Source organism: Pagrus pagrus (assembly GCF_965226575.1).
Source record: "Pagrus pagrus genome assembly, chromosome: 5".
Taxonomy (NCBI): Eukaryota; Metazoa; Chordata; class Actinopteri; order Spariformes; family Sparidae; genus Pagrus; species Pagrus pagrus.
Window position 1 is genome coordinate 2,518,159 of NC_140189.1, and position 14,018 is coordinate 2,532,176.

The window sequence follows — 14,018 nt, forward strand, 5'->3', positions numbered from 1 at the left end:
ACTATATACTATATATATACTACGTCATGAGACCCCTTCTTAAACTTCCACGATGCCAGCCTAATGTTTGTAAATGTCAGTGTGCCTACCTGCTCTGCCATAATATGAAATCTTATGAACAGATTTATGTGTTGTTCCTGTTTCAGGAAATTGCATCCAGTTTGTATGTGGGTGTAATTTTCTGATTTCTGTCTTTTTGTTATAAAGTTATGTATTGATCTGTATTTACTGTTTTTATGGTATGTTTGCATATATTGTCTGTTTTTTTATATTGCACTGTTGTTAATCCAAATAAAAAGAATGTCTAAAAAACTGCCAAGTGCACTGTTGCTGTGAAATTTGTCTGTGATAGACAAATGATTGAAAAGAAATATTAGTCATTGAAAAGAAATATTAGTCATCTGTCTTTTCTTTTTCTAACTGTTGAGACTCCAGTGAAATCAGGAGGTAAAGGCTCTTGATTGAAAAGAAATATTAGTCATCCGTCTTTTCTTTTTCTAACTGTTGAGACTCCAGTGAAATCAGGAGGTAAAGGCTCTGTACTACAGTAACCATAAGCATTTCAAATTGTGACACACATCATGTAGACTTGTTGAGATTTATTAATTATGTCGTTTACTTCCTACTCCCACTTGAGTAGTATGATTTCCTACACTGCGGTCTCCGCTGTGTGAAGAGTGTGCATTTCCGGGGCGAGTGGGTGCGAGGTTGAAAGTTTGCATGCAACTTACACGCACACATACACTGGTATATTGCAGAACATTGTTTACTTGTTTGAAAAATTCTATTTAATATGCATTAATGTGAAATCTGTTATTTTAGAACCATTTGCAGGCCTGGAAGAAAGCCAACTGAAGGTGACTATCAGTGATTGAGAAAAGCGAGCGTGCTTTATATTACCGTAAGTGTACAGGAAGAGTACAAAGAGGGTGTGGGTGGGGGATCGCCTCTTTTGGTCCTCTTCACCGGCACCGCAGTAGTCATGACACAGCTTGTTTATAATGATTGATTAATTTTTCACTGAATTCAAAGATCTCACTAATATATATATATATATATATTTTTTTTTTTAATGTAGAATTCAGCCCTACATGACATTGTTATTAGGCAAATTATGTATAATCAGTTACTATTTATTCATTATTTAACAGTTTAAAAAAAAAAAAGAAGAAACACCTGCAGGATGGGTTTTAATCCCCAGCCAATGATGATGAAATTAGCCCTTGGCTGGTGCAGTACAGTAGAGTTCAATATACTGTGATATCAGCTAGTTTCTAACTGTTGGTTGGAGGCTGTTTTGGATATCTCAACAGCAAAAAAAGAGCAGGTCTGGTGATGTTTGGATTCCAACAAGCATGACTGTCAATGGTCAAAACTATTTTTTCTTTGTTTTCCCTACTATGACTTATTTTTTCCAAATTATATGTAAATCTTTAATTAAATGTCACCAGGACACAAAAAGTGCTGAATTGATGGCAGTTATTATTCAGTGACTTATCGAAACGATCCGATAAAACCACTCAGAAAAATAATGCCTGTGTTTAATTTCTCATCTGAATGTGTAATAACACCTACAGTTTCTTGTCCTTTATCTAAACAAGTGCGTAAAGGTTTACTTTGTTGAGCTGGAGCATTATTCTGAATGCATGTAAAAAGCTACAGTAAAACTGACGCACTGTTTATCATCTTGAATGAATCACCTGGAATCTGATGATGTATATTTAACAAAGACGAACTTGTCTGCATCCTTTGCTGCAGTTTACCGACAAAGAAATGCCTAAAAATGAGTGTTGACAGACATTTGGGTAATCAGAAATCAAAATCCTTCTCCCGAAAAGTTGTTCTAAACACTAAATTTTGCACTTGTTCCTTTAATTTTTATTCGTCTTTCTTTTGGATTTGACGTCCGACTAAGTAATCATAAAATGAACTGCTGCCCTGTGTATTAAGCATTTTATTATTGTGTGTGACAATAACTGTCTATTATGTCTACTGTCAGTTGCGGACTGATTTCTGTCATGTCGAACCACACTGTGGTACTTGAAACCAAGACCAAGTTATTTAAATGTTATAGTTATTATCAGCCCAAGTGAACAGAATCAAAGGGTAAAAAAGCCAGCTCAACATGATTAATTCTCATCAAAGCTAAACCAGAAAACCCGATCCTATGTAACTACAACACAAAGATGTGGTAATATTTTTGCAAATTATTTTTGGAGATTAACTTCTATATCCAAATGTATTGTACTGTTGGGTCTACAGAATCAGTCCTCTTTTCATTACCTACACAGCATCTCCTGAGTTACAGGAACTATAAGCTACAAAATACACTAAAATACACGTGATTGCTGAAAGACTATGAACCTCTATACTTAGTGTTTTTACTGCTTTCCTTACATTGTAATATCTAATTTGGCTTGCAGCACCAAAACCCGAGAAGGATGTTCTTTACGTCAGTTACAGTGGTGATGCAACAACATACTGTTTGCCAATGCAGTTCTTAAATGCGCCTTGTCAACCAGCCTTTTTTCCCCCCTCAAAGTCGTGCACACCTGATCTACTCAAATGTCTAAAGGTGATTGGTTGAGGAATGGAAACAGATCTCACCTCCGAAAACCAGTTTGAGTATTTAAATGTGACACGTGAAAGAGTCAGGTGTGCAAATACAAATCTGAATAGAAGGGGTGAGGATAAGGATTAGAAAAGATATGTAGCAACATCAACTGCTGTTGGCATCATTTATACACAAGGAAGCAACTTTAAAGTCATTATGGCTTTAAGCATCGTGTTTACAAAGGTTTCCTCAACATTGTATAGGAATAAAAGGAGATGCTCACAAATCATGCTAACCTGTGGCTGATTATCTGAGTATCTGGCACATTCAAATAATAAATCACTGCATAAAATGTAAGTCAAACACTGATTAGAATATAGTATGTATTGATTACACACAGTACAACACAGAATTCCAAATGAATCAGAAACACTAGCTTCCTCATCACACTGATGAACATTAAGTTAGAAGAATGCTAAAATGTTAAGATTTAAACATTTCTGTGAAAAGAAAAAACAATCCAGAAATTATGTATAATAGCTATCTCACAGATATAACTGAGGTTAAAAAGCCAACATACCACTGATGCAGCCACTCTTTGCTTCTTCTAGACGTAATGACAGTTATCAGTCGTCAGCTTGTCTTACTAAAAGGGGGCTTGTGAAAATAGGTTGCCCACATCATGGTGACACATTCTTGACATTTAGGGGTTAATAATATAATCATCTTTTACCAGCAGCAACCAGACTTGCAGCGCTTTGCTGTTTTGGAAATTGTTCATTTTATGGGAAAAGAAGAACGGTAGCGGAGCAGTGGGAGTACTGAACATGCTGCGTGATATGAATGCTGTTAAACCACATCAGTAGGGGAATAACACTCAGCTGAGGGGCCTGTGAACATGTTAAAGGCCATGAAACTGCCACTATACAAAAACATCCATCTCCAGTTGGAAAGTTTTGTTCTAAAAATCAAACATCTACCGTTTGAACAACACCTACTCATTCAAAATGACTCCTCTATGTAGTCAATGTTAAACTGATAAGTCTATCTAAACAGTCTTTCCACTGTATATAAACATTTAAGGTTAGAAAACAATGGTTAGTTTAGCAGCATCTTCAAATCTAATAATTGTATTTTTTGAATGAAGTCTCTCAAATATGTTTTTTGTGCTGCACAGATTCTGAATTCCATGAAAACATCCTACATTTAAAACAGCTGGCATGTAACTTGAAAATAGTCCTTATCCCATTGAATTAAGAGGTTAGAATCTGATGGTTAACAATGAGACCAAAAAGCTTTAAAAGGACACAACTGAGTAAATTGCCATGTGAGTGTCCACTCACAGTGAGTTTCAGCTCTGTTTTTCAGCTCTCACCTGGGGTGTGTGGTGTCCTTTGAACTCTGAGAAGGTGGATGGATTTGAGTCATAGGGGGTAACATAAAATGAACCTATGAAATATCTGGCCTTTTTTGTTTTGGCTCATCTGTATCAATTCCAAGTTTTTGCTCAGCAGATGATTAAAATGACAGGAATCGATATACATTCAATATTCTGGAACTTTAATTTGGTACAAACTGAAGATAATTGACTTTAATAAAACAGAAAGCATGCAGCCATGATTATACTGTGCTTTTTTTCCCTTAAAACCCACTTTTATAGATTTGCTTTAATGTAAAGTCTTCTTCTTTTAAAATTCCTTTTTATTTTTTTCAGTTCTTCATCTTTTTATGTTTGTCATTTCTCCTATGTGATGCTGTCTTCTTATTGTCCTTATAAAACTTTTATTCTTTTTATTTGCATTTTCCATATTGACCTTTTGTGTTTCGCCTTCTTGTTTTAAAGGTGTTGGAATCATCTGCCCCCTGAAGTGGTTGCCAGGCTGTGCACTAGCTATTGTTGCTGACGTTGCTAATGCTAGCTAGCAATCGTTAATGTTGCCAATGCTAGCTTCCTAACATTAGGGTGGTACAGTATGCCGGGCCCATACTGTAGAACTCTTTTTTCCTTAAACTGGCAACTACCAAAACTGTTGGTTGCGGGCGAAACATATATACCACGTGATACCAACGGCGTTCTACTATTGGCTGACAACATCGATAAAAGTTGGAACCCAGAGCCCTAGACTAGAGATGAGTTGCGACAACACAAGTTCAAAATGCTTGGTCGTCACGTGATTCACAGAGACTTCAAGATAGTTCCCAGAAGTTCATAGCAGGCGATTTAGGAGTGAATACAGAGCAACTTGATTCTTTTCTGGTCTTAACTTTTAAAAGAGCATCAGCACTAAATGGTCTGTACTGCTACAACTCTATACGGCTGCTAGTATTTGCATCTAACTTTCAGGAACTATTGAGAGGATCCATGATCTGCCATTGCTGTAAAAAAACATTGTCCATTTGAGTAAACGGACATGACGTGATTGGAACCAACTGTCAAAATTCTTAGACATAAAACAGTCACTTTGGACCTTTTGGAGATTTTAAAATTGATTCACAATCATAATAAAGGTTTAGGGAAAAGAGATTACAAGCTTTTTAGTTGTATTATTTGAAAATAAATGATTTGTCTACATTAAAATTAATCAATACGACCTTTAACTTCTCCTTAGTCTGGGCTTCCTTGTGTTTGGCTTGGCTGTTGAGTGTTTATTCTGTTTCATTGTCTTTTTGAGCTTCCTGCTTTTGCTTCATCTGTCAAAGCACTTTGTAAACTCTATATAACTCTGCCATATAAAATAAAGTGACTAAAGTTATTATTATACATTTAGAGAAAAATTAATTATATGAGTCACATGTTGACATTTTCATCTAGGATACTTAAAGTGTGCTCATGTTTCTCTTTTAACACCATCGAACAATATATACGGGGAATATAAAAAAATAAAAATAAATGGATCTCTCATCTCAGGCCAAGACTTTTCATATTTTCCGCCTGATGTTCCTTCGCCGTCTGGAACAGGTTATCACAACTTTCACAATCAGTGGCAAGCATCCTCAAAATAATAGACAGCCGTCTGACGGCTCGGAAAAACACGTCACTGCAATATCCTGTTTATTTTAACAAGGTATTTCGTTTTGGCCAAAACCAGACATCCGCTGTATATTACAATTAATCAGCAGGAGCATCTTTCCTTTAAGATGATCAGAACATGTAGGTAAGACAGGGTTATACTGTATCTATTTCAGACAATGACTTGGTTCAGTAACTCAAAACATGAAGTGAGAGTGACTTTTACTGAGTTACTCATCCCAAGTTCACGCTTGTCATTTCTATCTACAGTAACAATTCTTGTTAGTCAACATCAACTTAGTCATCTGACTTTCACTGTCTGTTCCCCGACATCTGAACATTATTGAAATGCATCTCTGTGCAGAATATACTGCAACGAACTGAAATAAACTTGACTGAGATATTCACAACACTAGCAAACATTATGAGTGTAGGGAGATCATTTCTTATATGCACATGGAAACTTAAGCTCTTAGAATCTAATTTCAATACTGACGCAAAGGAAACACTAAAGAGAAACTAAGGTGTATATAAAAGTAACAACAGACATATGAAGAATGATGAAATATATTTATTTGTCTTGAATTGTAGAAAAATCAGTGCAAAGATAAAGCATGTTAAAATATTTATTGACACCCTAAACAAAATCCCCAAAAGCTACTGTATAAACTGTACTGACAGAATAAAAGGTGAATCTTAAAAAGGTCCAAGATCAAGGCTATAACACTCGACAGGTTCAGTAAAGATTGGTCTTTTTCATTATCCTCAAGAACTCCTGCTCATTGACCTCACCATCTCCGTCTCGGTCTGCCTCGTCAATCATTTCCTGAAAGGACAAGAAACCAAGTCTAATGTAAGTATGTTCAAACTAAAAACACACCGAAAGCTATGCTTCATACATCGCATGTGACAGCAATGGAAAAACCCTCACTAGGACTGACAATATGTGTCGTATGGGGCACCTCAGTGCCAAAGTTCCTCAGAAATAACAAACCTAAAGCCACAATGTATTTTTATATCACATGTAAGAACACAGCAACAAAAGGGGAACTGGGAGATGACAGAAGAGAAACAAGGGTCAGGTGGGATTGTGTCACAGGGTCAAACATTCAGGCAAGTGTGGCTTCTTCACTTCTCTGAACGATCAACATTTTTTGGGGTGTTTCCAACTTTAAACCACTGTAGGGAACTTTTATTGTTTGTTGATTCTGGTGGCCAAAATGGATAAATGATGTAGTAAACTTTGTTTTGGCGCCGTAATCGAGAGCAGAATTTGAGCCAATCTTTTCGCTGATGGCACTGTGTATATAGGTCATATAGAGGCATTTTTTAACCAGTTAAAAGTTCCTTGTAATAGGTTTAAAATACATTCTGGATACATTCTACCACAGCCAGTGGACAAAAAAGTTGTGTTTCTAAACATAATGCACCATATTCCATATAAAAAGTGCATTTAAAGGATAACTACCGTTTTTTACAACCTGGACCTTATTTCTAGCAAAATATATGGTCATTTACTCACCCAGATAACTTTGGTGTCATTTGAAGTTGTTCGGACAAAATTAGATCCAGTGTAGCGCCGGTATATCCATATAATGCGAGTGACGGGGCACCGAAGCGCAGCCTTTATGAGCATTATCTACCACAAAACTATTTCATTTCACCAATATTTTGTTATGATACGCTAGCGCTATTCCCTTCCGAGTCCGGGCTCATCTATTGTCAACATCCGGGGTCTGTAGGTTGATCTACTACCTCTGACCTGGAGGATGTCGTCTCTGAGCTGCGCGCGCACCCACGGCAGCCCGGCTTGTTTACCTGTAGCTGCTACTGCTAGTTTGACCCCGGATGTTGATAACGGACGAGCCCGGACTCAGAGGGGAATAGCGCTAGCGTATCATGACAAAATATTGGTGAAATGAACTAGTTTCGTGGCAGATAATGCGTTATATAGAGGCTGTGTGTCGCTGCCCCGTCACTCACATTATATGGATATATCGGCGCTACACTGGATCTAATTTCATCCGAACGACTCCAAATGACACCAAAGTTATCTGGGTGAGTAAATGACCATATATTTTGCTAGAAATAAGGTCCAGGTTGTAAAAAATGGTAGTTATCCTTTAACATAAAAGAACCAACCATAGTACACATATTCTATGTAAAGGTAAATAGAAAATCTGAAAATCAACCCTCTTTCCAGTTTGATTTTAAACCAAAAAGAGGTTAAACATTTGCCACAGGTTTATAATGCATCATTGGTAAAACTTGAGGCTGTTAAGGGGGAGGGAGGACTATGGAGCTACTAACAGACACAGTATGAGCATCGAGAGCCTGCATCAAGAATTGTGTAACAGGAACTCTCTAAACAAAATGTTTGAAGGACGTAATAAGCATAGATTTGGTTTTCATTTTAAAATGAACCTGAACACCCACCTTCTCTCAAACAAAAAATATGGAATTGTAAACCAACAAAACATCCACAGGCTAATCAATTATGCATGAATGCTATAATGGAAATTTCTAGAGCCCATGTATTGTTCCACACCATAGGCCCATACTGATCATGTACCTTTCCTCACCCCCATTTAACGTGTACCTTGTAATGTTAAGCAACCCTACATTTTATTCCTCTTTATATACATTTATGTCTCTGCAAATAGCGAGCTGTTAGTGCATTTAGTGCCTTAGTCAGTGTCTAAAGACAAAACCAGATTGTGACATTTCTACGTACCATTTGTAGACAAGAAATCATAAATACAACATCATTTTGATTAGGGGGCAAGTCTATGTGGACAGACCACCTAAAACAAATTCTATATACAGAATAGTACATTGGAAACAGTGCAGGTCATTACAGACAACAATACCTGTAATTCTTCGTCAGTGAGGTTTTCACCCAGCTCCTTAGCAACTCTCTTGAGATTTTTGAATGAGATTTTCCCTGTGCAGTCATCATCGAACAGCCTGAAAGCCTTCATTATTTCTTCTTTGGAGTCCTTTTCACTCTATCAATAATTGCAACATGACAAACATGCATTACAAATTCAGTTCACACTTTTTCCACGGTTCTACAGTCCAAAAAAAAGGGAGAATGATTTGCATGTATGGTATTTGTCTATGTTCAAACACTAGATTTCACTGTAAAGATTTAGAGGAAGTTTGTTTTTGGGATAGTGTTGTTTAAAGGGACAGTTCATTCCAAAATTAAAATTGCAGTTTAGTACAAAGAAAATAGTTCTGTCATGAAACTGCAAGGTCTGTGGATTGACCGGGTCAAGATTCCTGTTGAGTTTTTTGACGCCTAGTTCCATTATATTCAAAAGAAGGCAGACATCTCTCTGGCCGATATCGCCAAAGCTCAACAATCTACATGGATAAATAGTACTTAAGGTAAGAGAAAAATATGTGTATTTGATTATGGGGAGGCTCTCCCTTTAAGCAATCTGCAATCAAAAGTGATGAGACAAAAGACAAAATGTTGTATCTTTACAAACTGTTAAACATAGTCTTCCTATGTTGATGAAGGTTCTCAGTCATCCAGGTCATTGTAAATCTACGTGCTGTATTGTAGGCCAACCTTTGCTTTTCCTTAGGATGGACAAAACACTCAGGCATAAACAGAGTAATGTAGTTTATGCTGTTCAATGCAGCCAGGAATACACAGATTGTCAACCTCTATATAAACGAATGGCACAGCACAGGAGGACCAACTCCTCAGGTCAAGACTCTGCTGTCCACTGACATCTGAAGGAGAAAAATCATTCCCTTGAGGACAACAATGTAAACATCATGGCCAGAGAAGACAGATGGTTTGAAAGAGGAGTAAAGGAATCCATGCCTATGACATTACTTATCACCCACCTACAATGCAGTACTGAGTTCCCTCTGAAGACAGCTTAACAACCATTCACACCTGGGCTCACCTAGCCTTGGCTCACCTAGGTTGGATCAACGACCCACAAGTGGCCCTAACGACCCTGCAACTCAGGGCTCACATGTGTGACTCTGTAAGGTCAGACCCACACAGAGTTGAAAAGCCTGCCAACTCCCGTCCAGTTAGTTAGAACTCAGGAAGCCTCTTGGATGAGAGGTGAAACATCTTTAAAAAACTGAAACAAGTCCAGTTACCTACGATACAGCACTTAGACATAGGCTTCCTAGAAATGATCATTTTCAATTTCTACTAACTTTCCAGGTTTTGTCTAACAGCTGTATTACACTCACCATTTTTAGTGTCATCATACTGAGAAAGTCACTGAAGTCAATTGTTCCAGAGCCCTCTTTATCAATGTCTGCAATCATTTTCTTGATTTCCTCTTTCTTCGGCTCGAACCCAAGAGCTCTCATGGCAACCTGCAGAACAGATACACAACAAATCTCAGGCTGTTATATCAAGATGTTTGTGAGTACAAACACAGGCATACCAAAACATGAGCTTACCTTGAGCTCCTTCACGTCTAGTGTTCCTGTTCCATCTGTGTCAAAGAGATCAAAAGCCTCCTTTATTTCTTGCTTTTGCTCCTCAGTCAGTTCGATTTTGGGACCTGCCTTTTTCCTTTGGCTAGCCGAAGACGCTGGTTTGCGGTAATTTGAAGCCTGAAAAAAGCAAACTTTAAGATTTGGTTGGCACTTCATACAATATACTCAGTTAACAGGTTAGTAGCATGTTATTACGGTTTATTCAACTGTTACTATCATGCTAGCAGGCTAAGTTTAGCTTGCATACTCCTCCACGAGACCAAGCAGAAACACGTTTTCAGGCAAAAAAAACCCCCCAGCTTTATCGAGCTGTGCGCCAGGTTTTCACAGTAAGTCCTGCAACTTCCATGAAAGTAAACATTTCATACTGGACATTTATGTGAAACTTTACCATTTAAATTATCGGTTCAGCAAGGAAATGGTGTTTGGTAGTCGGATGTCAACAAACAGGCAACAACGGCTGTATTCAAATGACATGGACATGAGCCAATAGAAACTGTGGAAGCACCGTGACGCGAGCGTATTAGCCAATTGACAAAAAAGATGGGCGGGATATAAGTGAAGTCCGCCAGTGGTTGAGATCGTTTCTCGTCACCCAGCAACCAGGAAACAAGCGCATGCGCAGTGCTGAATCGTTCGAGCTGGGGCAGCTGGGCAATGGGAACTGTCACAACTATCATACATTACTAAACTAAGGTAATATTTTACTCTTCAATAAAGTTTGTTTCGCAGAATAATCTTTTACATTGTTCCCTGCGTTTGTAGTTCACTTTATCTTTGATATAGACGGACCAAATATGCAAGTGAAGTCACTTTCATCAGACTTTAGCTTGTTAGCTTAGCTTATAAGCTTCTAGTCGGTGTACAGGCCAATTGCAAATCTGTTGAGCTATAACTGTCAGTGTCACTTATTCCTTTAGATGTTGTGACGTGGTGCAGACGTGCATATATGTTGTTGCCCAAACTAGTTAGCAGTGGTGGAATAAGTATTCACACCCTTCTGTTAAAGTTTAAGTAGGCTGCAGCAAAGTCCTGTGTAATTTGTACAGATACTGAATAGACTGTCAGATTGTATATTATATTGCTGTAGTAAAGCCCTATGTTCATGCAGCTTAAGATCCAGATTGTCATGGCTGGGCTGCCTTTAATTACCTAACTTTTATTACTGTTATGTCATATAATAAATAACACTGCACCATCATTTATAAACTGGATACATAGTTTGTATTTTATATCAGAATCTGTAGGTTAACTTGTTACAAGAATCAGATATATACATTGGAGTACAATATTCCCATCTGAAATGTGATTAAGTAGAAGTATAAAGTACCTTAAAGTAAAGTGAAAGTACCCAACTAGACTAACTGCACTGCTGGTTGTTACTGTGATCTAACTCAAACCATGTTAACTTTGCAGCTTTACTAACTAAAAGTGACATTTTGTTGCGTTTTTACCTGGTACAAGACGTGAACAAACATGTATTTTTTCTTGTTCTTTTGCAATTCAGGCACCTCAAGAAATGCCAGGAACTACGATTATTAACCATCGACAACATGTTGGACTGCAGAAACTCTTGGCGCTGGCAGGAATCACACATTCTTCTTTGGGCCCCAATAAAAAGTACAAGTTTATCCAAGACGAAATGGGTGGGGATTCAACTCTTGTGTGCTCGTGCTTTCGCATCTTTGAGAGCCTGGAGCTGACCTGCGCGGTGGGTCAGCTGGTTCACGAGACTATTCAAGCCCACCAGAAGGTCTATCATACAGGGTCGGGATGCATGCTGTTTCTCGCTGGAGCGTGGAGCCACGCTGCTCTGGAGTGCCTTCAGAGAGGAATTTCAGTAGCACAGATCATCCTGGCTATGTCTGAGGGGATAGATATATGCTTGGAAGTTTGCAAGAAAAGCAGTGTCTTAACAGAGGGTGTGGGTGTTGAGCAATCCGAGAGCTGCACTGCGACATCTACTCGTTTAGGACTTCAAATGTCTAAGAAACACATTCAGGAGGCTTCACAGACATCGTGCCACCTGCAAGGGACAGAAACGAATGATCACAAGACTCTAAACGGCAGTGGACAAAGGAAAATAAAGCTCAGCAGACATTTTTATGAGGTGAAGTCTGAAAATGTCTCCACAGTACTGCAACCTCATCAGCTTAAGCATCCTGACATTGCACACATTGCTGAGGGATTGAGTCATGGTTGTGTCGATGCAATGAATTTAGTAGTTGAAGCCAGCCGAATACAGACTAGAAATAATCAGCATGATGTCAGCTGTTCCACATTTGATGTCAATAAAGTGGCAACTTGTGTGCTGCCTGGTTTATCAGAGGAGCATTCCTGTGTTATACCAGGCTGCATTGTTTCTTTATCTGCTGAACAGGCTTCAGTTGCACATCACTTAAAAGAACAGCACTTGAAGGTTGCTTTAATTAATGGAGATTTATCAGATAGCTACCGCCATCTTGGCTTTAATTGGCCAACAGGTGTACAGCATGTGAGTGCCCCGTCAGATTTGTCAAGTTCAAGCAAAGAAGAGTGGATGGAAAAGGTTGTGACACTTCTGTTGAAGCTGGAAGTGAATCTGATTCTAATCAGTGGGCTTGCTAGCGAGAAATTGATTCTACGCTGTTGTAGATATCGCATACTTGTGGTGGAAAAGGTGATGGCTTCAGTCCTGAAGGCATTCGCTGATGCAACAGGAGCTGTTCCAGTGACATATGCAACACAGTTGAGTAAGCACTGTGTTGGAATTGAGGTGACGGTTGTGATATGGAGGGACCTCAGCAGCCATGAGAGGAGGCCCTCAACAACTGTGAATATTTCCACTGGTGGGAACAGCAACTTGGTCACGGTGATCCTCACAAGCTGTGTACATGGCAAGCTGCAGGCACTGGAGGACCAGTTTTGGGCATGTGCATATCGTTTACACCACGCACTGAGAGATAAAGCCGTCCTGCCTGGTGCTGGAGTGACAGAAATGCTTTGTATTCATCACCTTCAAGAGCAAGCAGTGCACCATGTCAGGCATTACAGAGAAAGGAATGGGGACTCTGCCCAGCAAACCAAAGCAGGAACCACAGCTAATCCTTACAGTGGTGTAGTGTTGCACCTCATGGCAGATGGCTTAATAGAGTACATATCCACTGTACTGGTTAACACGGGAAGAATTTCAAAAGTCAGAGCCAGGACTGCTGTGAGCCAACAACTGCTGGACTATAAGGAAAGTGTAGGCATCGCTGCAAAGTTCTCACAGCTTTTCTTGGAAGGTGAACAAGATGGAAGTGCAGTTTCTTCCAGCATGAAGTCCAGTGAAGCACCAGCAGTAAAGATCTATGACAATCTGAGTATAAAGCAAGAAGCATGGAGAAAAGCCTTAGATCTGGTTTTTCTGGTGTTACAGGCTGACGCTGAGATCATCACAGGCATTGACCAAAAAACTGATAGTGAACAGGGAAATCTGATGCTGTTATGACTCTCATTCAGCATCTTTTGGAACTTTCTGAATATTTCGAATGCAAAAATGTTTTTAAAATATAAATGTATGTTTTTTTAACTGGTATAAAGTGTTTGTATATTCTTTATTTTCCTGTCATTAATAAATAGTTGAAGGACAATATTAATAAAATTCATTTTAGTGAAGAAATGCTACCTATTTGCTACCACTTGGGGGAGACAAATAATTATATGACACTGTAGTCTATCTAACTCTTTCAGTCAAGCTGATGCACAAAATATGGCCCAAATTCTGACATTGCCAATAAATGGGGGGCAAAGGCAAGACTCACAAATTCTCTTCTCACTATTTTAAATATAATAAATGAGATAAAGAACCAGGAAAAGAAAAGAAACAACAATAACTTTTGCAGCTCTGACCCCCAGGTGGAAAGGCTTGACAAATGAGCACAGTCTCTCAAAGAACATACTTCTTCTGATACTTGGTCAGTAGAAAATGATTATTATATAATTACTTAA

The 14,018-nt window shown here is 38.6% G+C and overlaps 2 protein-coding genes across 2 annotated transcripts; one reads left to right on the plus strand and one right to left on the minus strand.

Moving 5' to 3' along the window:
• Positions 1 to 6,120: 6,120 nt before the first annotated feature.
• On the minus strand, positions 6,121 to 10,534 carry cetn4 (centrin 4). The gene is made up of 5 exons (XM_084352221.1): positions 10,438 to 10,534; positions 10,008 to 10,163; positions 9,792 to 9,920; positions 8,435 to 8,572; positions 6,121 to 6,390 (listed from the first exon to the last, which is right to left on the minus strand). The coding sequence occupies exons 1-5, from the start codon at positions 10,438 to 10,440 to the stop codon at positions 6,301 to 6,303; spliced, it is 516 nt and encodes a 171-aa protein (XP_084208347.1). The 5' UTR covers positions 10,441 to 10,534; the 3' UTR covers positions 6,121 to 6,300.
• Positions 10,535 to 10,653: 119 nt separating this feature from the next.
• On the plus strand, positions 10,654 to 13,623 carry bbs12 (Bardet-Biedl syndrome 12). The gene is made up of 2 exons (XM_084352219.1): positions 10,654 to 10,742; positions 11,554 to 13,623. Exon 2 carries the CDS (start codon positions 11,566 to 11,568, stop codon positions 13,516 to 13,518), a length of 1,953 nt encoding a protein of 650 aa, XP_084208345.1. The 5' UTR covers positions 10,654 to 10,742; positions 11,554 to 11,565; the 3' UTR covers positions 13,519 to 13,623.
• The last annotated feature ends 395 nt before the right edge of the window (positions 13,624 to 14,018 follow it).